General features: G+C 44.0%; 1 protein-coding gene across 2 annotated transcripts in view; it reads left to right on the top strand.

Annotated features, from left to right (window-relative positions):
• The window catches only part of MCPH1 (microcephalin 1), a 227,342-nt gene that overhangs the window by 4,000 nt on the left and 197,029 nt on the right, over positions 1-26,313 (top strand). The window contains exons 3-7 of one of the 2 annotated variants that reach the window (XM_068972020.1): positions 654-772; positions 18,644-18,731; positions 21,818-21,932; positions 22,859-23,002; positions 26,061-26,150. In XM_068972020.1, the coding sequence (XP_068828121.1) occupies positions 654-772; positions 18,644-18,731; positions 21,818-21,932; positions 22,859-23,002; positions 26,061-26,150 (556 nt within the window). Of the gene's footprint in view, positions 1-653; positions 773-18,643; positions 18,732-21,817; positions 21,933-22,858; positions 23,003-26,060; positions 26,151-26,313 lie in introns of those variants that run through there. The other variant, XM_068972021.1, reaches the window with a different exon arrangement.

Genomic DNA, 26,313 nt, shown 5'->3' with positions numbered 1-26,313 from the left:
GGTATCTTTTGAATTCTTTTTCCTATTGCTGTTATATAGAACTAGTTATTTTTCATATCTGCTTTGTCTCCAGAAAACTTACCAAACTCTTCTGAATTCTGTGACATTTTGGGGATTTTTAACAATGTGCACAGTTGACTCTTTCGTGCTCAGAGCCGATTTATTTTTCTCTAATCCTAACACTTTTTCTTTTCTTGACATATTGCGCTGGCTGGGGCCAGTTGGATAGAATGGAGATACTCCTCAACAGAAGGGTTTTAGCATTTCCCATCATGCAGTCTTATACCAGCTTTCAGATCCTAATTTACTGTGCATTTTCCTCATTAATAAACATTTTAAGTTCATCAAATGCATTTTTGGCATGTAATTGACGTGGCTATGATTTTTCTCTTTTACTTTGTTAATGAAGTGAATAATGATTGACTTTTTGTTCTAAACCAGCTTTGCAGTCCTGGAATAAACAGGGGTGAGAATGTATTGTATATGTTGGTTGATACTATTTGTATATACTATTGTATATATTGGTTGATACTATTTGCTAATTATTTTGTTGCTTTTTTGGCAAGTGTCTACAAGAGTGACACTGGCTTGTACTTAAGAAACTTATGCAGATAGTAGTAAATTTACCTTTGTTTTCTGCCTTTTGTCTGCAGGTTTCAAAAACTTTTAACAAACAAGTAACTCATGTCGTGTTCAAAGACGGGTACCAGAGCACCTGGGAAAAAGCACAGAAGAGAGGCGTGAAGCTCGTCTCAGTGCTCTGGGTTGACAAGTGAGTCCTTTCTCCTGGTTTTTTTTTCCCCCTTAAGTTATCTAGTGTTGGTAGAGTGTGGAGATATTTTGCATGAATCACAGAACTAGATAGTTTTGTTTCCATCTTTTCTCTGCCTCTTACTGGGGGCATCTGATGTCCTCAGTTTCCTAGGACGAAAGACGGGTGTGGTGTAACTCCCAGCCTGCCCAGAGACCCTGAGACAGAGTCTGTGTGGTGTGCTGAGGGAACAGAGAAGCAGATTGTTAGTCTACTAAGGTGGCCAGTCTCTAACAAAACACCACCGACTGGCCGTAAGCAGCAGAAATGTATCTCTCAGACTTCTGGAGGCTAGAAGTCCACAATAGAGGTGTCCACAGCATTGGGTTCTTCTGAGGCCTCTCCCCTTGGCTTGCCGGTGGCCATCTTGTGCCAGGGTCCAGCCCCGGTGGATCCGGGGAATTCGAAGGGGAGACGGAGTCAGTGTCCTAAGTAAGAACTTTTTAATTAGAAAAGAAAGATTAGGAAAGAATAGTAGGAAATTTAGTGGAGAAAGAGGCTGAATAACTTGGTTTACGTGGAAAGCTAAGAAAACCTTGAGACAAGAGGTTTGTACCATCTACATAGGCCACCGGCACCTGCTTGAATAGAGGAGGGTGCCCTGCCTTGGGCTCCCTCTCGCGTGGGTCTTAGAAGCCAGGGCAAGTAAGTAGACATGGCGAGCCTCCACGCCCCAGATGGGAATTCAGCCAGAAAATAGAATAAAGAAGACACAGGGAGACCAAGCTGCTTCGGTGAGCGAGGCCCTATAACTTTATTTTCAAAAGGACTTTTATACCTTTCCCACAAATGATGCTGTGTACATTATCTTCTGGCCTTGGAGGCCTGTGAACATTTTAAGACCCTCTTTTGATAAAGGCCGCTCAACCAGAAAACTTATTTTCCCTTGAAGTGTGTTTTCTTTATATTTCTAATCTATGTCAGCCTCAGAAAGTATCAAAGTTACATTTTCAGGAAGCACAAGTGCAGCAAGTTACAACAAAGAAAGAACCAATTAGCTCCAAGGTCTGATGTGGTCAGTTTCAAGGCTACCTTTGTTTTTTCTTACATTCTAACTATGTTAACAAATGTACTCCCAGGTGCACAGTGGATAACAGATATGAGAACTTAGCAACAAGCATTGGCCCAGTAATGAAATCCTACACCAGCACTACTCTAATAACTTAACTCTTTGAAAGGCTTTATGTTTTAGGCTTCCCGTGCCTGTCACAGTTGGGGGGCTGTAACAATCACAGGTGTAGTTGTAAAAGTCTGGGTAAGGCAAGTTAGAGAGCCATCAGAGGGGTTTGAGCTGAAACACTCCTTTTATATGCAGAAGACTGTTAATTGGAGCTCTAAGTTAACTTTTTCCAGAGAAAGGTGGTCTGGGATAGCCCCCTGTTATGTCAGAAGAGTGGAAAGCACAGTACAATAAAGCAGGCAGACTCTGGTTTTGGTGGTAGATGCTCAGGAAAATCCAGGGGGACCCCTGAGGCTGATCTCAGCCTTTGCTTTTTGCCAGGCCCCCCTTCCTCATGACCTTTGCCGTGGGTGGGATTCCCCATGCTGGCTCCCGGCAATCTTGTTTTTGTCTTCACTTGGTCTGGCTGTTTCTGTGTCCTCATCTCTTTTATAAGGACCCTAATCTTACTGGGTTACCCACCCCCAGGGACCTCATTCAACCTTCACTATCTCCTTCAAGGCCCCGTTTCCAACTGTAGTCGCGTCGTTTGGTCTGGGGCATCAGGACTTCATGTGAATTTAGGGGACACAATTGAGCCCGTGCAAGAATGCAGGAATAGTCTTAGGGGAGGCTTAGGAGGAGGTTGAGGTCAGAGGGAGTGGGGTATCAATGATATAAATCAAGTTTCCTGAAATCCAGATGTAAACGAGTCATACTGCTGATTTTCTAGAAAACTAGAGTCAATTTACACGAAAACAGTAAGGCAGAATATGAGGCATAGACTTCGGCTGTTGATGTGTGAAGCTGCTCTAAAAGAATTAAGCCTTTTAATTAAAAAAAACTTTTAACAGTGAGGCATGATGATTGATTGCATTTCTTTGTCTTCCATTGTCTGGGCAGACTCAGATTCCAGCCTCACTCTCCCCTCTTTTGCTTAAAACAAGGTATTCTTCATTTTGGATGTGTCCTGTTTGCCCGCTGTTTGCCCGTGATTAGACTCCCGCTACCTGCTGTTTGCGTCTGCCTCCTAATGGGATGCGAGTTTCGCTCGCCTTGACGTTGCTGGTTTTTTTCCCCATTGTGTGATGACTGTTGTTTCCTTTGAGGCTAATAAGCTGCCCGTGGGGAGACAGATTCAGATCATGTAGACCTGCTCCCTTGGGCGCAGGTGTATCGTTCATGGTGGTTCTTGCCTGAACCAACCTTAACCCCGAGTCTTAAAGGATGACTGTTTGCCAAGTCCAGCGCTTCTGGCTGTGCCCAGCTGTTTGCTGTGAGAAAGAGCCTTCTTTTCTCCCACACTGATTGATTAGTGTCAGCACCTGGGTTCTTGTATTTTTCAACGGCTTAGAGTTCACAATGTCTGTCTGGTGCTTAGATCATTCAGATTTGGGTAGTGGGAGTCCCTTCAGCCAGTTCCTGTGTCTCTGTGACCTTGTGCCTGCTCACCCCCAAGCCCCGGTGTCAGCCGTTTCCGCACAGACCCTGAGCCCTTTGAGTGGGACAGCATCCTGGACTGAGATGTGGGGCTGGTGGGCTCCCAGCCGTGGCGCGTAACCGCTTCTCGGCCTTCCAGGCAGAGGCAGGAGACACATTTGCTCCTTTCTTCCCTTTTCCGTCCCTATTTGAGATTATTTGATGTGTTAGTTTTTAAACTAAAATTCTCTCTGTTCTTTTTATTTATTTTTAGTGATTGCTTTAGGGGTTACACAATAGATCCTTAACTTCTGAGTCTGCTTAGACTTAGTATTGTACCATGCCACATAAAATACAGATAGAGACTTGGCAACTGTGTGTCCGTAGTTTCTGCCCCCCTCCCCTGTGTTAGGGTGGTCATATGGATTTCAACCATGTCCATTAGAGGCCTGCAAGACAGTGTTGTCACTGTGCTCTAAACACTTGTCTGTATTTTAAATAAATTAAGTGGAAAAGATAGTGTCTTATGTTTATCCGTATAATTATTCTTTCTCTTACTCTTCATTTCTGAGGATCTGAGTTTCTTCTGCTATTTCCTTTCAGTGTGAATAGTTATGTTTGGCGTTTCTTTCTTTTTTTTGTTAATTAAAATCCACATACTATAAACTCACCCTGTTGGTGTACATTTTAGTAGTTTTTAATGTATTCTATTCAGATGTTTGTAGCAGTTATCACTACCTAATCCAGGACCATTTTATCCCCTCAGAATAAGCTCCATAACCATTGGCAGTCATTCCCCTTGGGCTGCTTACTCCCAGCCGCTGGCAGCCATCAGTCTACTTTTTGTCTTTGGATTTACCTAGCCTGGACATTTCTCGTAAATGGAACCCGACATTATGCAGCTTCTTGTGTTGGGTTTCTTTCCCTTGGCATCATGTTTTGGAGTTTCATTCGTGTTGTAGCCCGTGTCAGTTTTTTATTTCTTAGAGTCACTGAATATCATCATGTTTTGTTTATCTTCATCAGTTGGTAGACAGACATTTGGTTTATTTGCACTTTTTGGCCAGTGAGTAATGCTGCTATGAACATTATGTGCAGGTTTTCATGTGAATATATGTATTTCCGATCCTCTTGGGTCTATATGCACCTATTAATGAATTTCTGAGTTACACGGAACCCATTTATTTAGCACTTTGTGGAAGTGCCAGTTTTTCGGATTGGGTGTACCATTTTACATTCCTACCAGTAATGTTTGAGGCTTGTTATCCCTCTTTATGTTGATAGCCATTATGTTGTGGATGTGAAGTGGTATCTCACTGTAGTTTTGACTTGTATTTCCTTAGTGACCAATGATGTTGAAAAGCTTTTCGTGGTTTAATTGGCTGCTTATATATCTTCGGAGAAATGTCTACTCAAACACTGTCCATTTTTTAAAACTCAGTTATTTTTCTTGTTTGAGATAGAGTTCTTTATTCTGGATACATATTATTTGCACACATAATAAGACTCTTATCAGGCATATTATTTGCAAACATTTTCTCCCTTTCTGTGGGTTGTCTTTTCACTTTCTCATTGGTATCCTTTGAAGCACAAGTTAAAAATTTTTAAGCCCAGTGTTTCTATTTTTTCCTTTGTTGTTTCAGTTTTAAATGTCATATTTAAAAAATGATTGCCTGATTGCAGGGCGTGAAAATTTACACCTGTGCTTTCTTCTCAGAGTTTTATAGTTTTGTCTTTAACACTTAGGTCTGTGGTTTGCTTGAGTTAAGTTTTTGCACATGGTGTGAGCTATGGCGTCGCCTTCACTTTTACGTGTGACTGTCCAGTTGTCCCAGTACCACTGTTGAATAGACTATTGTTTCCCCATTAAATTATCTTGGTGTCCTTGTTGAAAATTAATTGGCCGTAGATACTTGGATGTATTTCTGGATTCTCAGTTCTGTTTCATTGATCTGTGTGTTTATCTTAATGCCAGCACCACACTGTCTTGATTACTGTTGTAATTGTTCAGTTACTAAGTCGTGGCCGACTCTTTGTAACCCCATGGACTGCAGCATGCCAGGCTTCCCTGTCCTTTATTGTATTCTGGAGTTTGCTCAAACTTATGTCCATTGAGTCAGTGATGTCATCCAACTGTGTCATCCTCTGTCACCCCCTTCTCCTGCCTTCAGTCTTTGCCAGCATCAGGGTCTTTTCCAGTGAGTCAGATCTTCCCATCAGGTGGCCAAAATATTGTAGCTTCAATATCAGTCTTTTCAATGAATATCCAGGATTGATTTCCTTTAGGATTAACTGGTTTGATGTCCTTGCTATCCAAGGGACTCTCCAACACAGTTCAAAAACTTGAATTCTTCAGTGCTCAACCTTCTTTATGATCCAACTCTCACATCCCTCTGTGGCTACTGGATAAACCATAGCTTTGACTATATGGACTTTTGTCAGCAAAGTGATGTCTCTGCTTTTTAATACACTGTCTAGGTTTGTCATATAGCTTTTCCTCCAAAGAGCACGTACCTTTTAATTTCATGATTACTTAATTGCTGTAGCTTTACAGTAAGTTTTGAAGTTGGAAGTGTGTCTTCTCCAGTCTTGATTTTCTTCCAGTTCCTTTGCATTTCTGTATGAATTTCAGGATTTGCTTGTCAGTTTTGGGGAGGGAGGGAAGGGAGAAACTGATATTTAATAGAGGTTGTGTTACGTCATTAATTATATAGGTGTTGCATCTTGCGATCCATGGCCATGTTTTTATTTTCTTGTCTGTAATTTCTTTCCATTATGTCTTGTAGTTTCCAGTGTGTAAATCTTGCTCCTTCTAGGTTAAATTTATTCCCAATTTATTTTCTTTTTGATGCTATTGTAAATGGAATTGTTTTCTTAATTTCATTTTTAGATTGTTCAATTATTAAAATACAGAAATATAACTGATTTTTGTACGTTGATTTTATATCCTGCAAGTTTTTGAACTTGCTATTAGCTAAGTGTCTTTGTGATTTTCTTAGGATTTTTTGTATACAGTGTTGTGTAATCTGTCTACAGAGATAGTTTTACTTCTTCCCTTCCAATCTGGGTGCCTTTTATTTCCTTTTCTATTCTAATTGCCCTGACTATAATCTCCAGCACAGTATTGAATAGAAGCAGTGAGAGTGGACATCTTGTCTGGCTCCCAGTCTTAGGAGAAAAGCTTTCTGTATTTCTCTATTAAGTGTGATGTTAGCTTTGGATGGATGTTTTTTTTTTTAATGGGTGGACTTTGTCAGGTTGAGGAAATTTCCTTCTATTCTTAGTTTTTGTTTGTTTCGATTTGTTTACTATTAAAAGATGTTGGGTTTTGTCAAAATGCTTTTTCTGCAATTATTGAGATATCCATGTGACATATATATACATACATATATTTGTCATTCATTTCATTAATGTGGTGTATTAGATTGATTTCATGTGGTGAGCTAACTTTGTGTTCCTGGGATAAAGTCTGCTTGGTTATGTTGTATACTTTTTATTTTTCTAACTGTATCAGTTTGCTAGTACTTTATTTTCATTTTTGCAACAGCTGTATTCCTAAGGTATATTGGTCACTACTTAGAATGACTTTTTCTGGTGTTGGAGTCAGGCAGTATTGGCGTTGTAGAATTAGTTGGGCTGTGTTCTTCTGTCTTCTGAAGTTTATAGGGATTGGTGTTAGTTCTTTAAGCATTTGGGAGAACTCACCAGTGCAGCCATCTGGGCCTGGCCTTTTTGTGGGAGGGTTTTTGATTAGTAACTCAGTCTCTTGTTACAGGTTTACTTAAGTTTTCTATTCTTGAGTCAGTTGAGATAGTTTGTGTCTTTCTGGAGTTTGTTCATTTCGTCTAGGTTGTCTGATTTGTTGGCCTGCACTTGTTTGTAGTATTGTGTAATAGTCCTTTGTATTTTGATAAGGTCAGTAGCGGCTCATTCCTAGTATGAATTAATATCGCTTTTCTTTTTGTCTTGATCAATTTAAGCTAAAGGCTTTTCAATTTCTTTGATCTTGTCAAAGAACCAACTTTTGGTTTCTTTGTTGTTTCTCCATTGTGTTTCTTTTCCTTTTTAAATTTACACTATAATTATTTGTTTCCTTCTGCTTGTTTTGGGTTCAGTTTGCTCTTTTATTTCTCTAGTTAGAGCATTAGAAAATTCATTAGAAATCTTGACTCTTTTTTGATGTGTTTACAGTTATAAATTTCTTCTAAGCATAGCTCTAGCTTCATCTCATGAAATTTGGTTTTTTTGTTTTAAGTTATTTCAAGTGTTAACCATTTTCTCTCATGATTTCTTCTTTGACCCATTGGTTATTTAGGAGCTTCTTATTTAATTTCTACATATTTTTGAGCCTTCTATACTTGGTTCTGTTTTTGGTATCTCATTTCATTCTGTTGTGAGAGGAGAACATATTTTAAGATTTTTTTTAAGTGGTTGAGACTTGTTTTTATGCCCTAATGTTTGATCTGGCCAGGTGAATGTTGTGTGTGCACTTGAGCAGAATGTGTATTCATTCCGTTATTGTGGATACAATGTTCTATATATAGATGTTTGTTAGATCTACCTGATTTATACTGTTTTTTCAGTGTTTTTCTGGAAAAGGTTCAGTTTTCATTCCAATCCCAAAGAAAGGCAATGCCAAAGAATGTTCAGACTACCGTACAATTGCACTCATTTCACACGCTAGCAAAGTAATGCTCAAAATTCTCCAAGCCAGGCTTCAAGAGTATGTGAACCATGAACTTTCAAATGTTCAAGCTGGATTTAGAAAAGGCAGAGGAACCAGAGATCAAATCGCCAACATCTGTTGGATTATTAAGAAAGCAAGAGAGTTCTAGAAAAACATCTACTTCTGCTTTATTGACTATGCAAAAACCTTTGACTGTGTGGATCACAATGAACTGGAAAATTCTTAAAGAGATGGGAATACCAGACCACCTGACCTGCCTCCTGAGAAGCCTTATGCAGGTCAAGAAGCAGCAATTAGAATCGGATATGGAACAACAGACTGGTTCAAAATTGGAAAAGGAATACATCAAGGCTAGATATTATCAGTGTGCTTATTTAACTTACATAGTACATCATGTGAAATGCTGGGCTGGATAAAAAGTCTGGAATCAAGGTTGCTGGGAGAAATATCAATAACCTCAGATATGCAGAAGACACCACCCTAAAGGCAGAGAGGGAAGAGGAACTCTTGATGAGAATGAAAAAGCTGGCTTTTTCTCAACATGAAGAAGACTAAGATCATGGCATCCGGTCCCATCACTTCATGACAATAGATGGGGAAACAATGGGAACAGTGACAAACTTTATTTTCTTTGGCTCCAAAATCACTGCAGATGGTGACTGCAGCCATGAAATTAAAAGACTCTTGCTCCTTCGAAGAAAAGCTATGACAAACCAAGACAGCATATTAAAAAGCAGAGACATTACTTTGCTGACAAAGATCTGTCTAGTCAAAAGCTATGGTTTTTCCAGTAGTCATGTATGCATGTGAGACTTGGACCATAAGGAAGGCTGAGCACTGAAGAATTGATGCTTTTGAACTGTGGTGTTGGAGAAGACTTTTGAGAGTCCCTAGGACCGCAAGGAGATCAAGCCAGTTAATTCTAAAGCAAATCAGTCCTGAATATTCACTGAAAGGACTGATACTGAAGCTCCAATACTTTGGCCACCTGATGTGAAGAACTGACTCATTTGAAAAGACCCTGATGCTGGGAAAGATTGAAGGCAGGAGAAGGGGATGACAGAAGATGGGATGGTTGGATGACATCACCGACTTGATGGACATGAGTTTGAGTAAGCTCTGGGAGTTGGTGACAGGCAGGGAAGCCTGGCATGCTACAGTCCGTAGAGTCGCAAAGAGTCAGACGTGACTGAGAGACTGAACTGAACTGAAATGGTTTTCTTTCTTTCTTGATCTGTTTAATTGTTCTATACATTGTTGATTGGGGTGTTGCATTCGCCAAGTGTTTCTGTTAAATTATTTCTTTCTCCCTTTAATCTTGGCAGTCTGGCATTTCTTTTTATCAGGTAACAACAGATTTCTGTGGTTTTCTGTATCTGAAGATGTCCCTATTTATTTGTGAATAATGTTCTTAATGGTTATACAATTCTAGGCTGACAGTATTTTTGTTTTTTGCTTCTGTTTTCCACTGCTTAAAAGGTGTTTCCCCTGAGTCTCTGTCCTCATAAGAAGCCTGTAGTCATGGAAATAATTTCTCCACTGTGAGTACTGTATCTTTTTGTGTGGCTTCTTTCAAGGTTTTCTCATCTTTGGTTTTCAGAAGTTTAAGGGTCTGGATGTGGTGCCTTTAAATTTATTCTCTGAAGATTTTGCTGAGTTTTTTTTTTTAATGATACAAGGTTATATATTTCATCTAAAAGCATGATAAATTTGGGCTGTTGTTTCTTCAGATTATCTCTTGTGCCTCTTTTTCTGGTACTACTTTAATTAGCTGGATATCAGGAATTGGTTAAGCTTTCTTGTAAAGAGCCAGATAGTAAATATTTTAGGCTTTGTGGTCTATATTCAAGTGCTCCCTGCCCTGGTGTGGGAAGATCCCTGGAGAAGAGCAAACAAATGAGTGTAAACAATGAAACTTTATAACAAAACCTGGTCGTGGGCCAGGTGGCCTGTAGGCTGTCATTTGCCAGTCCCTCCCGTGTAATACAGCTTTTGAAATTTTCCCACAAGTTTCATTGACTCTTTTCCTCTTATCAGTTCCATCCTGTCATTAAGTCTATTTACTAAATGCGTTTCAGATATTTTTCATTTCTAACATTTCCACTTGGTTTTTTCTTATGTTTGCATGTTTTGTTTCTTAGCTGAGATTTCCTCTCTCTCCTTTTCTCATCTTTCATTACACATGTATTTTCCATTCTGTGGCAGAAGATGCTTATAGAAATTCCTTGTCTGATCATTTCAGCATCTTGAGGTTGGTGGCTGTTGGTTTGTTTTCTTTGTTCCTTAAGAATGTGTCACATTTTCTTGACTCTTCTGTAACAGGACTTTGAGTTGTATTTTGGACATTGTAAATGTTATGTAGACTCTGGGTTCTTTACTGTTACTCCAAAGGGTATTGATTTTTTTTTAGGGAGCAGGTGATTTATTTAGCTTTAAACTTTGGACTGTCATTTTAAGACCTGTGCTGGGTATTTGCTTGGATTCAGTCAATTCTTCAAGCCTTAGCTGCAGGCTAACTTGTTTGCCTCATGGACATGTAGGTCAGGGATCAGCCAGAGACTTGGACTTGTGTCTTCAGAACCTGAGGTTCCCCCTCACTGGTTCTTTGCTTCCTGTATCCTAGCATCATTTGCTGGTGGCCTTATCTGCCCCGGCTCTTTATTCTGGTTCCTTTGGGCAGAAGGATAGCAGGTGCCCATTACTGACCATTCATATGCATTTTTAGTTACAAATGTTTTTCCACATTTTTATGTAATATATCATTTTTTAAAACGTACATATGGTCTTTTATAGTAGATTACCCAGTGACTTGGCCTTCCCAGGTAGCACAGTGATAAAGAATCTGCCTGCCAGAGCAGGAGACATGAGATGTGGGTTTGATTCCTGGGTCAGGAAGATACCCTTGGAGAAGGAAATGGCAACCCACTCCAGTATTCTTGCAGGGAAATTGCATGGACAAAGCAGCCTTGTGGGCTTACAGTCCCCGGGGCCACAAAGAGTCGGACGTGACTGAGCACAACACACAACCAGCAACTTGCACAGCCTGTCTCCTATTAGTGAGTGTGAAGGGTTCCACTTTCCTTTTCTTTACAGTCAGAAACAGTACAGCACTGAAGCTCTGTGTACATACTTGCTTGCAGAGGTGTAATCTGCTTGTGGTTGTTGTTCAGTCAATAAACTGTGCCCGACTCTTCGCAACCCCGTGGACTGCAGCCTGCCAGGCTTCTCTGTCATCCACTATCTCCCGGAGTTGGCTCAGACTCATGTCTGTTGAGTTTGTGATGCCATCCAACCATCTTATCCTCTGTTGCCTTCTCATCCTCCTGCCCTCAGTCTTTCCCAGCATCAGGGTCTGTTCCAGTGAGTTGGTTCTTCCCATCAGGTGGCCAGAGTACTGGAGCTTCAGCATCAGTCTTCCCAATGAATATTGAGGGTTGATTTCCTTTAGGATTGACTTGTTTGATCTTCCTTCTGTCCAAGGGACTCTCAGAAGTCTTCTCTAGCACCACAGTTCTAGAGCATCAATTCTTTGGTGCTCAGCTGTTTTTGTGGTCCAACTCTCCTGTCTGTATATGACTACTGGAAAAACTATAGCTTTGACTAAACAACCTTTGTCAGCAAATTGACGTCTCTGCTTCTTAATATGCTCTCTAGGTTTGTCATAGCTTTCCTTCCAAGGAAAAAGTGTCTCTTAATTTCATGACTTCAGTCACCATCCACAGTGATTTTGGAGCTCAAGAAAATAAAATCTGTCACTGTTTCCATTTTCTTTCCTTCTGTCTGCCATGAAGTGATAGAACCCAATGCCATGATCTTGGTTTTCTGAATGTTGCGTTTTAAGCCAGTTTTTCCACTCTCCTTTTTCACCCTCATCAAGAGGTTCTTTAGTTCCTCTTTACTTTCTGTCATTAGAGTGGTGTCTATCATCTGCATATCTGAGGTTATTGATATTTCTCCTGGCAATCTTGATTCCAGCTTGTGCTTCATCCAGCCCAGCGTTTCTCATGATGTACTCTGCATATAAGCTAAATAAACAGGGTGACAGTATACAGCCTTGACGTATTCCTTTCCCAATTTGAAACCAGTCCATTGTTCCATGTCTAGTTCTAACTGTTGCTTCTTGACCTGCATACAGGTTTCTCAGGAGACGTGTAAGATGGCCTGGTATTCCCATTTCTTTAAGGATTTTCCACAGTTTGTTGTGATCCACACAATCAAAGGCTTTAGCCTGGTCACGGAAGCAGAAGTAGATATTTTTCTGGAATTCTTTTGCTTTCTCTGTGATCCAGCAAATGTTGGCGATTTGATCTCTGGTTACTCTGCTTTTTCTACATCCAGCTTGTATATCTGGAAGTGTTTGGTTCACCTACTGCTGAAGCCTAGCTTGAAGGATTTTGAGCATTACTTTGCTAGCATGTGAAATGAGTGCAATTGTGTGGTAGTTTGAACATTCTTTGGCATTGCTTTTCTTTGGAATTGGAATGAAAACTGACCTTTTCCAGTCTTTTGGCCACTGCTGAGTTTTCCAAATTTGGTGGCATATTGAGTGCAGTACTTTCACAGCATCATCCTTTAGGATTTGAAATAGCTCAGCTGGAATTCCATCACCTCTCTTAGCTGTGTTCATAGTAATGCTTCCTAAGGCCCACTGGACTTCACACTCCAGAATGTCTGGCTCTAGGTGAGTGACCACACCATCCTGGTTATCTGGGTCATTAAGACCTTTTTGGTATAGTTTTTCTGTGTATTCTTACCGCCTCTTCTTAATCTCTTCTGCTTCTATTAGGTCCTTGCTGTTGCTGTCCTGTAGTACCTATGCTTGCATGAGATGTTCCCTTGGCATCTCTGATTTTTTTGAAGACATCTCTAGCATTTCCTATTCTGTTGTTGTCCTCTGTCTTTGCATTGTTCACTTAAGAAGGCTTTCTCACCCCTCGTGCTGTTCTCTGAAACTCTGCATTTATTGGGTATATATGGTTTATCTTCCCCTTTCTCCTTCCCTTTCCCTTCTCTTCTTTTTCTCAGCTATCTGTAAGGCCTCCTCAGACAACCGTTTGCCTTCTTGCATTTCTTTTTCTTGGGGATGGTTTGGGATGGTTGGGTACACCTGGTGTACAGTGTTACAAACCTTCATCCATAGTTCTTCAGGTTCTTTGTCTCCCACATCTAATCCCTTGAATCTTTTCATCATCTCCACTGTATAATCATAATGAATGAGATTTAGGTCATACCTGAGTGGCAAAGAGTCAGACACAGCTTAGCAACTAACACAGTACCTGAGTGGTCTAGTGGTTTTCCCTACTTTCTTCAACTTAAGCCTGAATTTTGCAATAAGGAACTCATGATCTGAGCCACAGTCAGCTCCAGGTCTTGTTTTTGCTGACTGTATAGAGCTTCTCCATCTTCAACTGCAAAGAATATAGTCAGTCAGATTTTGGTATTGACCAGCTGGTGATGACCATCTGTAGAGTTGTCTCTTGTGTTGTTGGAATTTCCATAGGTTTAAATTCCGGAAATGGACTTTTGGATTTAGAGGGCTTATTACATATTTAAACTTTTGATAGATGCTATCAAGTTGCATTCCCTGAAATCTTTCCTACTTTGTAGGTGAAGTGATACAGTTGATTTCATTTGCATTTCCTTGATTTTTAGTAAGGCTGATCTTCTTTGACAAAACTTGGAGGTAACAGCCAAACGACCTTCATTTTATGTGTCGTGTGTTTGTTTCATTAACTGCCTCTCCAGGCCATTGCTCGTGTTTTCCACTGAGAACATGATCTTTCATGAAATATATAAGGTCACTAGATGTCACTAGAACCCCGTTTTGTTGGGTTATTTTGGGTGTGTTCTTTCTAAGAGCAGACAGCTGTGTAACTGCAGTTGATAGAATTCTGACATTTCCTATGGACACAAACATTTCCATGTTTAAGGAAGAAGAAATACAGATGAAAGAAGGAAGGTCATGCTTAACGGTCACCTCAGTTCAGTTGGAGAAGGTTGACTCTCCAGGTGGTGCTGGTGGTAAAGAGCCCACCTGGCAGTGCAGGAGACGTAAGAGAGGGGAGTTCTACCCTGGGTCAGAAAGATCCCCTGGAGAAGGGAATGGCTGCCCACTCCAGTATTCTTGCCTGGAGAATCCCATGGACAGAGGAGCCTGGTGGGCTACAGTCCATAGTGCCACAGAGACAGAACTGAAGTGACTTAACTTGCACAGAAGCATGATCAGAAAGTTAGATTTTTTTTAACAGTCACAAACAAATAGGTGGGGGCACGGTTCCCAGGCGGTGCTGTTGCACATTGGAGAGCCTGCCCCCCGCCCCTCCGTTTGTTTCCTACAATGTGCACCCGTCCTTGCACAGCCACACCGTGGCCATCCATGCTGATCTCACCAGCCACACACCTGAAAGCCATTGACTTCGCCCCAGAAGCCCCCGTGGTGTCTGGAAGGGCTCAAGAGGAGAAAGACGAGGAGACGCAACAGCAGCCTCCCGGGGCTGAGTCAGGCTCGTTGGGTGTCTCCGCTGAGGTGGTCCGGGTCTGTGTCGTGGAGGGTCAGCTTGAGGGTGCTGACAGGCCCTCTCTGGCGGCGGCACCACCCAGGCCACTCCCCTGGGGCAAGTTCACCCGCTCGGCTTTTGAGGGAGGCACTTTCCAACTGTGCAGATAGCTGTCCCTCCTCACGCTCTGTCTGTGTGTGTACTGTATCCAGAGGATCATATCTCATTCCTTTCAATGTTCCTTTTAAGGTTTGAATTGTCCCCCAGTGGCCAGCGGTAGCCCGTTTATGGTGGCTTGTCATGGCTTATCATTTTTCTATCATTCTCTGGAAACTTCTGTTTTCTTCTGGCATAGTTTAGTTCAGGCTCAGCTTGTACTTTCTCTTTCCCAGCCCTGGATTCAGCCTTTTCTCCAAGGAGCCCTGGTTCCTTTTAGTGGAAAATAGTATTTGGACCTAAAATCTGAGGGGAGTTGGGCATGCTCATTGCCACGGGCTTCTGCTCCTACACCTTCTCGGGGCAGAGTTAGTGATACGGATGAGTATCCATGCCATGTGTTTATTTCCGTAGCATCCGTGTATAGTCCGTCAGTGAGTTCCCGTGGGGACCTGCCCTTCCAGCCCATGCCTTTCCTGCCAGCTCATGACACCTCCTGCGTGGGCATTGAGATTGCTCAGCAGTTTTGTCGTTTCACGTGTAGGGGGCAAGGGCACTCCATCAGACACTTGCTTTGCTGTCCTGGGCCCCCCTTAGTCCTCGCTGTTGCATTTGGGGGACTGAAAAGGCAGGGTGGTCCCCTCCCATCTCTGCAGTGTGTCTCAGCTTCGGCCTTGGCCAGAGCACCTCATTTAAAGATTCACTCTTGACATAAATATGTGTGATGGGCTCAGGCAGGTGTCCTAGGATTCACTAAATTAAGGAGGAGAGTCATCGGATTTGTGGGGTCCCTCCTTCTGTTGTGCCAGAAGCTTTTACTCTTCAGCATATGCCCTGACGCAGTTCAGGTGGAGTTGGTCAGCCTTTTAAGGGCAATTCCAAAGGCCCTGGGGTGAGAAGGGTGGGGTGTAGGGGCTTCTGGTGGGGAGTCCAGGGGGTCAGCATGGCCTGGCAGGGTGAGGGGTCGCAGTGGAGAGAGGCAGAGCCTCGGGGGTTCTAGGCCTGAGCGCAGGCTGCAGCAGGAGCTGATGGAAGGCAGGGATTGCTGTTTACTGCCTCAAACTCTCCCTGTCTGCTTACTGTTTAAAGAGTTTTCATGTCTCCCAGGTGCACACATCCTCTTTGAAGATCAGTGAGCAGGAGTGACCATAATAAAGTGCTGCCTCCTGAGAGGAGGCCGGAGCTGGCCAGCGGGCTGGCCTGGGTGCATCTGGAGCTCAGAGCTCACGGGAGAGGGCCTTTGCTGCTAGGTGGGCACGCGCAGGTGCAGTGCAGGACGCCGGACCACCGAGCCGGCCTCTGGGCGCTCCTCTGTCACTGGTGGTGTTTCCCTCGAGCACCCCTCCCTCAGACACAGTTAGGAACCTTCTCTTTCCTTTTGGCCGTGCTCAAACCCTGGCTCTCTGACCACTCCCGGAAAGTAGCCTGGACCGTGGACCCAGCCGCGGGCACGGTGCTGCCCCAGCCTGGCCACACCCCCACTGAGGCTGGTGGTCGAGGCTCCACGTGCTGCCCTGTGCCCCTTCCCTGAGTCGCTGGTGGGGGCGGGAGCCAAGCCCCCCTGTCAGGACTGCGCTTGCGGTCTGGAGACGCTCCGCCCCGTCCTCGCCTTAGGATCTGCTCGTGGTTCCCCCTCAGTGCCCAGCCCTTCGGTGCAGGGATTCAGGCCCTTGTGCAGAATGACTTGCCGATTGGTTGTGAGGGTGCGGGGCGTGGGGTTCCGCAGCAGCTGTGGGGGCCGCGCTGAGGTCTGGCTGGCCTCGCTGGGTCCAGAGCAGGACTTGTTGGGGAATCTGGGCCGATCCCAGGGCTCCGAGGGCGGCAGCAGCCAGCACTTCTCTCAAACACTAGGTGGGGAGTTGGTATCATTGTGTCCTTTGCTGAAGAAAAGCAGAAATCCAGCTGGTGAGTGTTTTCTGTTTACACAGTAGACTGTGATTGAGTGCCTGATGAGCGTGGTTTTGATGTAGAGGCACCAGTGTGTTCCGCAGCATGTGCGCCTATGGGGTGCTTGCGTCGCTGACGGATCCAGGCTCACCCCCAGCGCCTTGAGGCAGTGTGTCCACAGCGTGCTCCGTCCTGCCTCGGGGCGAGCCTGGGGTCAGACGCGCCTCTGGCCACTGGGGCGAGCCTCCTGGGCTGCTGACGGGAGCAGACTTCTGGTCTTGTGAACTCCGCCGATGGTTTCCTGTGAGCCTCAGTTTCCTTGGTTGTTGAGTAGGAGGAAAGGCGCTGCTCCCCACTGGCTGGAGGAGGCTCTCAGGGCCTGGCTGAGCCACACGCCACTGCTGGTGGTGACCTTACCGCCTGTTCATGTCAATAGGATGATCGCAGGTCTCATCACCTCTTCTCTTCGGGTGCTTCCCTGCCACCTGTTTTTGTCTGTTTTGTTGCCTGTAGCAGTGGGAAATGGGTGACATTCCTCCTGAGCAGGCGGAGCTGGTAAGCTGTGCTGGAGGTAAAATGGTAACTTCCTAGGTCCTTTGCATTCTGCCTCTGACATGGGGAGGATGTAAAGCTGGTTAGCTTTATGTGTTGTGTTCTTGTGAGGGTGAGGAGCAGAAACGGCCAGGCAGAAGGCATCTTACGGAAAGAGTTTTGGCCTCAAGTCACACTTCGAGATTTGTAACTGGTGAGGGCTCTCCCTGATGGCTCAGTGGTAAAGAATCTGCCTGCCAGTGCGGGAGACGCAGGTTCAATCTCTGAGTTGGGAAGATCCTCTGGAGAAGGGAATTGCCTCCCACTCTAGTATTCTTGCCTGGAGAACCCCATGGACAGAGGAGCTGGGAGGCTACAGTCCATGAGGTGACAGAAGAGTTGGACACAACTTAGTGACTAAACAACAACAAATTGTCAGTTTGGTGTGTCACCTCCCAAAATTTTTTCAAGTGAGAAATGCTTAACTGTTTAATACCATACACAAACACACACTCATAAAATTGCCTTTTCATCCTTATCTTAGAGACCTTTCTGTATCGCCACAGATACATTTGCCTCATTCTTTATTTTTATTCCACTGTATTCCATTTTCAGCTGTTATTTGCATATTAATGTTGAACGGAGTAATAGTCTTATTAACTACAGTCAGCTGTGATTGGGGCCTTATTTTAAAAAGACTTAGCAGATTGCTGACAATTATGTAAACACAAGAGTGATAGAAGGTGTTTGATCTGGGATATGGAAAGATGAATAAAACGTTTTAAGATTAAAATTTCAGTATTATATGAAACCAGGAGAGAAGAAACCATAGGGAAGGAAATTGTTTAGAAAATCATTGTAGTTGTTTAGATTTGAGCAGGTGAATGCTCAGAAGTAGGTAGTGGTGTGGGGATCCCCACGGCAGGCAGGAGGTGAGGGGTGACGCAGGACGAGCGGCAGATGGGACGCTGGACAAGCTGCGGGAGCAGGCTGCTGGGACCGGGGTGGCTGGGACCGGAGTTGCCGCTTGGCCTGGGGTGGGCGCTCGGCATGGGGTGGCCGGGACCGGGGTGGCTGCTGGGACCGGGGGTGGCCGCTCCACCAGAGTGGCCAGGGCCCAGACCTGGGGCACCAGGTGGCAGCAACGCCTTGACAAGACGTGCAGGAGGGGGATGTGGTTTTGGAGGAAGGACAGGCTTTCTGGCCTGTTTCTGTAGGACCTTCCAGCTCTAGGTTACTCGTTTTATGGCCTGTCTGCTCTTGGATTGCGCATCTAATGGCATGGGCTTCTGCCTTCAGGAGTGCCAGGCACTGATCGTTTTGAAGTGTTGACTTTGTATTGCCTTTTGTGTTCCGTAATAAATGCACTTATTTTAAAGGACTCCGTCAGAGTGGCGCGTGCAGGGGTTCTCCCACTGCTTACTGACCCATGTGCAGATTTAATGCTGTGTGACTCTCACAGGAACATGCTCCTTACCCCCATCTTGATTCCGCAGGTGCAGGGCAGCTGGAGTGCACATTGATGAGTCGCTGTTCCCTGCCGCCAACGCTAACCAACACCTACCAAGCCTGCTTAAAAAAAAAGTAAGTGCATGACTTTAGTGTGGACCATGGCAGTTACAGGCTTATTCATTCTTTATTCCTAGAAAATAAAACCTTTCTGGAATATATTCGCATTGTCTTTAAGAATTGCTGTGGGTGATAATGTTCTTCTCACACAGCATTGTTTAATGGGTTATAGATGATTTCATCCCAGGAGTGCTTTGATGGAGTTTGTAAGAAATAGAAGAGACTGCTTGGCCATAGGATAGCTGACAGTTGCCCAGAGACCAGCACCCACACAGGTGCTCTGGTAACGACTTCAGGACTCAGTTGTGTCTGTAGTGAAATACACTTGATCTGTTGCTCTTTATTATTTAAAAGTTTTAATTGATTTCTGCATCTGAGTGAACTGTTGACTGTGAAATATCAGTTTGTTGTCACGTGAGAATCCCTGTTGGAGAGATTAGCAGACTCCAAACTGAGTCAGGCAGAGGAGAGCTATGCATTTCCTGTAGACTGGGGGAGACATTCCCATGGATGTCCCCACGGTTTCTGAAAATGGTAAATCCTGTATCTCTTTCACATTGCTTCTCAGACAACCTGGAACATGCTCACGCAGGGCTGAAAACTTCAGTGTCTGTCCAGATCGCGTCGGACGGTAGTGACTCTGTGGTAGACCCGCACTAGCTGTGTCTACTGTTTTAAAAACAAGTGTTTATATTAAACATTGACAATAAAAGCACATTTTCATTACATGCATTGAGTAAACTCAGATCAGGCAGATTTCTCCTAATTTCCCTTTCCTCAAAAATTGGTTTTCAGTTTGATTTGGGTTCTTGCAGGTTGTATGATCTTTGATACATGTGTTTCACACATGTGTGTGGGTGCATAGGTTTTATGTGAGCCAGGCTCTACTATGTTACATGTACTGCTCGGTGGGTTACGTTTTCTTCCTTGCCTAGACCGTGTGTTCTCATGTCAATGTGTGTATGTGGCTCCACTGTCTTCTGCTTTGTGTTAAATAGCATGAACATCTCTTGGGTTCAGGCACCCTTAGATCATTGACGGTTTTTACTAATTACATGGTTCATGTAACCTGTTTGAGTTTATTTCTCCAAGTGGAATATCTAGAAGTGGAGTTACACAGTTCCGCCAATAGTTTACACGGGTGCTTATTTTGTGGCACTGACCTGTGCTGAATATTACTCATCTGTTAAATCTTTCCTAATCTGAAGCATTAATAATGTCTGGTCACACTCTTCGCCACTTAAGGATTTATTTGTTGCTAGAGGCATTCCCTTCGCTCCCCCTCCCAAGTGCAGGTGCAGCTTAAGCCTGACTCCAGGCCTGTCATCCCGCCTCTGGGGAGGCTCTGCTGCGCTCCCTCCCTGCTGCCGGCATGAGCCCCTTGCTTGCTGTGCTTCACACTCACTGGGTGCACTTGTTAGAGCCATCGCACCATCTGTTTCTCTGTCTGAACACACTTCCCTCATCCGCCCGCACTTCCCTCATCCGCCCGCACTTCCCTCATCCGCCCGCACTTCCCTCATCCGCCCGCAGCTGGTTCTCTGAGTCCCGTGGAGGCGCCTCAGGGAGTGGCCGTCTGACTCCCATTCACAGAGGCGGGTCCTGACCCTCCCCTGCCTTTTTCCTTCTTGCAGCGCTCACCCCTTCTAACGTAGCTACAGTTGGGCTCACGGAAGCACGGGCCCCTCGTGGGTGGCAGTGCTTCCGGACCTGCGGCACCTGGGGTCTCTACGTTCTGCTCATCGCCTGCCCACGTTGTCGCTGTGCCCCTGGAAAGCGCGGGGCTGGCTGCCTCCAGGTGCGCACACCCCCACCGCCAGGGGCCCAGAGTCGGAAAGCTGAGTGCTGCTCAGGACCTGGATTCTATGCGGCTAGCGGCTACTTTGGCAGAAACAGCACAGGCCAGCCTCAGGCCCGCTGGAATTAATCCTTCTGACACGCAAGCTGTTTGATTCATTTGTTATGTATATTTTCTGTCATTCCTTCAGAGAATAAGCTCCTTGATGGCAAGAATCTTTCTATGTTTTAAGACCAATGTCTGACATAGTAACCTTTTTGTTAAATGATGAATGAGTGAGTTATTAAGGAATTGAACAGGGTGCCAGTTGGGAGCACAGTGTGGCACCAGCCTTGAATGCTGAGAAGTTCTTCCTGTAGATTGGGACAAGAGGGATCAGACTGGGATCCATGTGAGCACACTGGGCTGAGAAGTGACTTCCTTGGATATGAGCCCCGGGCTTCCTCGTTTGTTGCACTTCGGGTGTGTAGTTACTGGCCGAATGGAGTTACTGTGACTTAACGACAGTAAGACAAGATTAAATAATGGTTCTCTTCTTTGGTAGTTATAAAATAATTCCTTTTGTGTCGTTTTACCATGTCATGATTTTTTTGGCGGGGGCAGGAGTGGATAACATAAAAGTAGCAAAAGTTAGGAAAAAGAGACTAATTTTAAGAATCCTCATGGAAACGATGCAAAGACCCTAAAAATGCCTCAGAAAATGTAGCTATTTAGCATATAGCTCTTTGCCTAGGTGCTCAGTTGCTCACTCATGTCCGACTCTTTTCGACCCCAGGGACTGTAGCCAGCGATGCGTTTTTGTCCATGGGATTTCCCTGGCAAGAATACTGGAGTGGATTGCCATTTCCTCCTCCAGGGGATCTTCCCAACTCAGGGATGGAGCCCACATCTCCTGCTTTGACAGGCAGATTCTGTACTACTGAGCCACCTGAAAAGGCCCGTATAGCGCTTTATTCTGGAGAAGGAAATGGCAACCCACTCCAACGTTCTTGCCTGGAGAATCCCAGGGACGGAGGAGCCTGGTGGGCTGCCGTCTTTGGGGTCGCACAGAGTCAGACACGACTGAAGCGACTTAACAGCAGCAGCAGCAGCAGCAGTGCTTTATTCAGTTTTAATTCTGACCATGTTCTCACAGTTGTAGGAAGAATAAATACTATAAATTAACATATAGTGCAAGAAATACCTCTCTAAGAAGGTTTTATTATTGATATTACAAAAGATAACAGCAATGTATGTGGAAGGTTTCTTTTCCTGTCTTGCACAATTGCAGTGTGGTGTTAATTTTTATGTTCTTCTTGTGCAGCGCAAGTGTATGCAGCCCAAAGATTTTATTCCCAGAACACCAGAAAACGATAAAAGACTGCAAAGGAAATTTGAGAAAATGGCTAAAGAGCTGCAACAGCAGAAAACCACTCTGGGTAAGCTGAGAGGCCGGCGCGCCCTTGGTGCTCGTGTCTGTGCTGTGGCCTCGCTTGCCGGCTGGCTCCTGCATCCTGGGGACGTGGCTGAGGGGGACAGTGTTAGCCTCACAGGTCAGAGACACAAGTCACTGCAGGAAGCTTGAGCACAGCCATCATTGGGCCACACTGTTGAACTAACCATTCACCAGATTAATGGAACTATTTCCACCCCCCCCCCCCGGGATGATTATTAAAGATGTGGTCTTTGATTAACCCTATTGGAATGAATCCATTTTTATTTCTTCTTTATATATGTGTGTCCGTCTGTCTGTATTTTCACCCAGAACTTGGTGTTTTTATTTTGTTATCCAGAGTAGTCAGATGTTAGATGATACGTTCTTGTAATGATTTAGAAAAATACTTTCAAAGATCATCAGACTTTGAAGTACTTCACGTGTTCTTAGTATTTCTCTTTTTTACCTTTTTCACTGGTCGCTCAGTTTCTTGTTTCAGACCAATCTTGACACGTCACTGATACAGATAAGCAGTGTTGTTAAACTAGACTGCTTAGCACAGAAATAGAGAGCGTTTATCCCTGTGGGTGTTGAGCCTGTGCATGATGCCCGATAACTTCCGGAAAACTGGCTGAATCCCTTGTCTCCAGCTCAGCTCTTCCTTTGCCCGACGGGTCAAGTCTCTCTCCCTGGCGCCTGCGGCTGCCTCCTGTGCTCCAGGCCGCCCCCCGGCGTGGCTCACATCGAGCCCGCCCCTGCAGGGCTCAGGGGCCCCTGGAGCTCCCTTCTTGCTGCCAAGTTCACCCGTGGGTCTCTGTCTGCCAGCAGGGAAAAACCTGCGGAAGGGGGACAAGGGTGTCCTGAAAGGAATAACGTTGCTGAAGAAGGAAGGCATGTTTAACTTAAAACTGGGTATTTGTTCATTTTCAGGTACCAGTGTTCCTGTTCTCTTATTTGAATCTAATGGCTCGCTGGTGTACAGTCCGACAGGTAAAGTCCACGGGGCCCACCGCAGTGCGATGAAGAAGAGGCTGCAGGAGATGAAGGAGAAGCGGGAAACCCTTTCCCCCACCTGTAAGTGCTGGCACTGGACACAGGGAGAATTGTGAAATAGGTGGATCGGTCGTGGAAAGGGCTTTTTCTTTTACATAGTTATTTTAGCTGATGTTTCTTGATTCTCTTTCAGAGTAGACTTTGTTGATACTTTCTTCCAGAAAATCTCCTGCTTTATTCTGATTTTTTAAGAATATATTGGGTTTTTAGTATTCTCCAGGTTTAAAACCCTATTTGTTGTATACCTTTGCTTTTTAATATATTTGGGATGTTTCTTTCTTAAAAAATTAATCGTTCCCCTCTTCTGAAGTTTGCTTTAGATTAAGTGTCTAATGCTTCAGTTTACCTTTTATTTCTTTTATCTTAAATTTTTAAGTAATACACCAGCACATTTTCATAAAGTGTTGACCAGTGTAGTGTCTGTAATAAAGCTCCGTCTTGATTCCCACCTTATTCTCCTCTGTCCCTGGGTAACCTGAGTTTTGTGTGATGTGTTTCTCCAGGTCTTTTTCAGTGGGTCATCCATGTAGTCATGAAAAAGATTAGGCTTCTGTATCTTTCTTTGCACTGGTGTAATTTTTCTTTACCTAAATTATATTGTGGCATACCTCTTACTTTAAACCTTTCTTCATTTAGAAGTATCTTGGTGTAGAATATCTCTCTCTCTTTTTTTTAAGATGTTGCATTATCTATTTTTCTAGTTGTTCCTTTTAGAGATAGTGCTGCAGTTTTATTATTTTTTTTTTTTTTAGCTGCATGGTATGTGGTCATTTTCCTTTTTGGCCATCCAGCTTGCTCCCTCCCATTTGCTCTCATAACCCACATGCTAGTGGACATGCTTCTGCATGAATATGTTTCTGTGTATTTCTGTATTTGCAATAATATTAAGTCACGAAGGCAGACTTTAAAGGTTTTGGTAGATATTGTCAGATTGCCCTTCAGAAAGTTTGTGCCATTTCATCCTTTGCCAGTCGTTTATGAGAACTGCAGTGTCTCACCCTTGCGAAACTGGATGGCTTTAGTCTTCACGTCTCTCTCAATCTGAGATGGAAACATTGCAATTCTCTGTTTAATTTGCTTCTGAGGTCACCAGTGAGTTTGCTGGTGAGGTTGGAAGTCTTCATATCACTGACTGCATTTAAATGTTATGCTCTGTACATTATCTCTGAATCTTTGTACAACTGCCTATTAACGTATTATTTTCTTTCTGATTTGTAAGAGCTAATTACGTGTTACAAGGATTCTCTCCCAGCTTCTTGTGTGACCACTTGTACTTATGTAGCAGGCACTCAGCAAATAGACTGTTGAATAACATGCACAGACTCTGCTGTTTATTTAACATAACGGTGACTTGTAAGAAACAGATACCTTATATTTAAGGTAGACAAACCTGTTTGTCTTTTCCTTCTGGCCTTCAGGATTCCTGTGATGTGTAGAACTCCTCCTGCACAAGGTTTTAAAGTTGTTGTAGCTGTTACATTTTCTTCTGTTACTCTTACAGTTTAAGGTTAGTTATTTCATCTGTCCTGAATCTGTGTTTGTATATCATGTGCAGTGGGCAGTTAAGGTTATAAGGTTAGTTGTGGCCGCCAATAACAGATAAACATGTTGCGTTTCTTTGTCCTGACAAAGGAGGAGGCAGGTCTGTGCTCTGTGGTGTTCTGAAGAGCCTGGGCCCCACCTTCCTGCCCTGCCTTCCTCGGGGCCAGTTCCCTGTGAGCAGCCCCACCAGCTTCTGTCCGCTGCCACTGCCGGGTTCCGCTGGCCAGATGCAGTCCTGTGGCCATTCCTGGTCGCAAGTTAAGTGCAACCATTTATGGCTCAAGAGCTGCAGAGGCGAAAAGGCACTCTAGATTAGCAGGAAATAAAATATAGTTCTGTGTGTTTGTTTTCATACGTCTAATTTAATCTTACAGTTAAGTTTAGAATGGCCAGTGGTATTCAGGATGACATAGCTAAGGGAACGCAGTAGTTTCAGCCTAGGAAGTAGGCAACAAAACCAAATCGTCTGCAGGGCCTGGCAAGCAAGACTGACGTGTAGTCTAAACTGGGATGTGTATTTACACTAATTAAATTTGATTCTGTTGTAAGAGGAAGATGGGAATGGTTGTGGAGGTAGGACACTACCAGTGTCCCGGGGGAATATCCAGATTGGCTCAGCAAGTAATTTCGTATTTGCCATTATGTGTATGTGGAGTGATTTGCCTTAGACTTCACTCCATTACTTTGCAGTGTTAATTGTGCCACATAACTGCCTTCAGCACAGTTTAAAACAACTGAGAATTTTGTCTCTGTGCTTACCTTCCTTATCTTGGTTTATTCTCATTTTATAATTGTTTTCTCAGAAAAGTATCCTTCATAGTCTCCTCAAAAAAAGTCTTGTCTGTGTGACCAAGGTATTGATTTTGTTTCTGATCTGCACGGCCTTTGAAAATAACACCCATGGTCTTGCTTGTTAAATCACTGGTCACCTGAAAGTCCCCTATGAAACCTCCAGGCTATGTCAGCCTCTGCACACTGCACATTTGGGGCTGGGTCTTTCTTTGCTGCTGGAGAGTCCTGTGCCTGACAGAACGTTCAGCAGTATCTCTGGCTTCTGCCTGCTAGTTGCCCGCAACACGCTCACTGTCCACCCCACCCCACCCGCTGGGCGCCCAGGTGACCCCTGGTTGAGAACCACTGCTTTCCTCAAACCAGCAGCCGTCTGTAATAATTGTGAAAAAAGGCCTTGACCATGGAGCAGTGAGCCTGACTGAGATGCTCTGCCTCTGCTGAGCTTCTGCTTAGGTTCAAGGTGGCCGATTCCGCAGATCCCTTCCAAATTTTATTATCCTAGGGGTTCATGCCTTTTTTATGAAATGACTTGTGTAAACTATGTTTTAATGACTCTTATCAGCAGTAAATTTGAGTAAGACTTCATTTTTGTGCTCATTGTGCTGCTGAAGTCTAGAATAGGAAGTGCAAGGAGTAAGTTGTGTGTGTGTGTCGTACAAGAGCGGAACGAGTGGGCCTGCTATCGGCCTCATCTGCTCCTAGAGCTCAGAGCCGTGTTAATGAGGGGTTATGATTGTGTTTTCAGCCTCCCAGATGATTGAACAGTCTGATGTTAACACTGTGAACCTTCTGCATGAAGCATCTTTGAACCTTTCACATGATACTTTGTGTTCAGGTAAAATTATTCTCTTTTCTGTAATATACTTAAGGTTGATAATATGATTTTCCTGTTTGAAGATTTTTCTAATGAGAAAAACAATTAAAAACTAGAATTTGTGAATTTCACCCTGAAATTGGGTGTTGTAATTTACAAAAATAGATGCTATACTAAAATTAAG

This window comes from Capricornis sumatraensis, chromosome 4 (assembly GCF_032405125.1).
Source record: "Capricornis sumatraensis isolate serow.1 chromosome 4, serow.2, whole genome shotgun sequence".
In the NCBI taxonomy this organism is placed as follows: Eukaryota; Metazoa; Chordata; class Mammalia; order Artiodactyla; family Bovidae; genus Capricornis; species Capricornis sumatraensis.
This window is presented reverse-complemented; position numbering and strand designations above follow the sequence as displayed.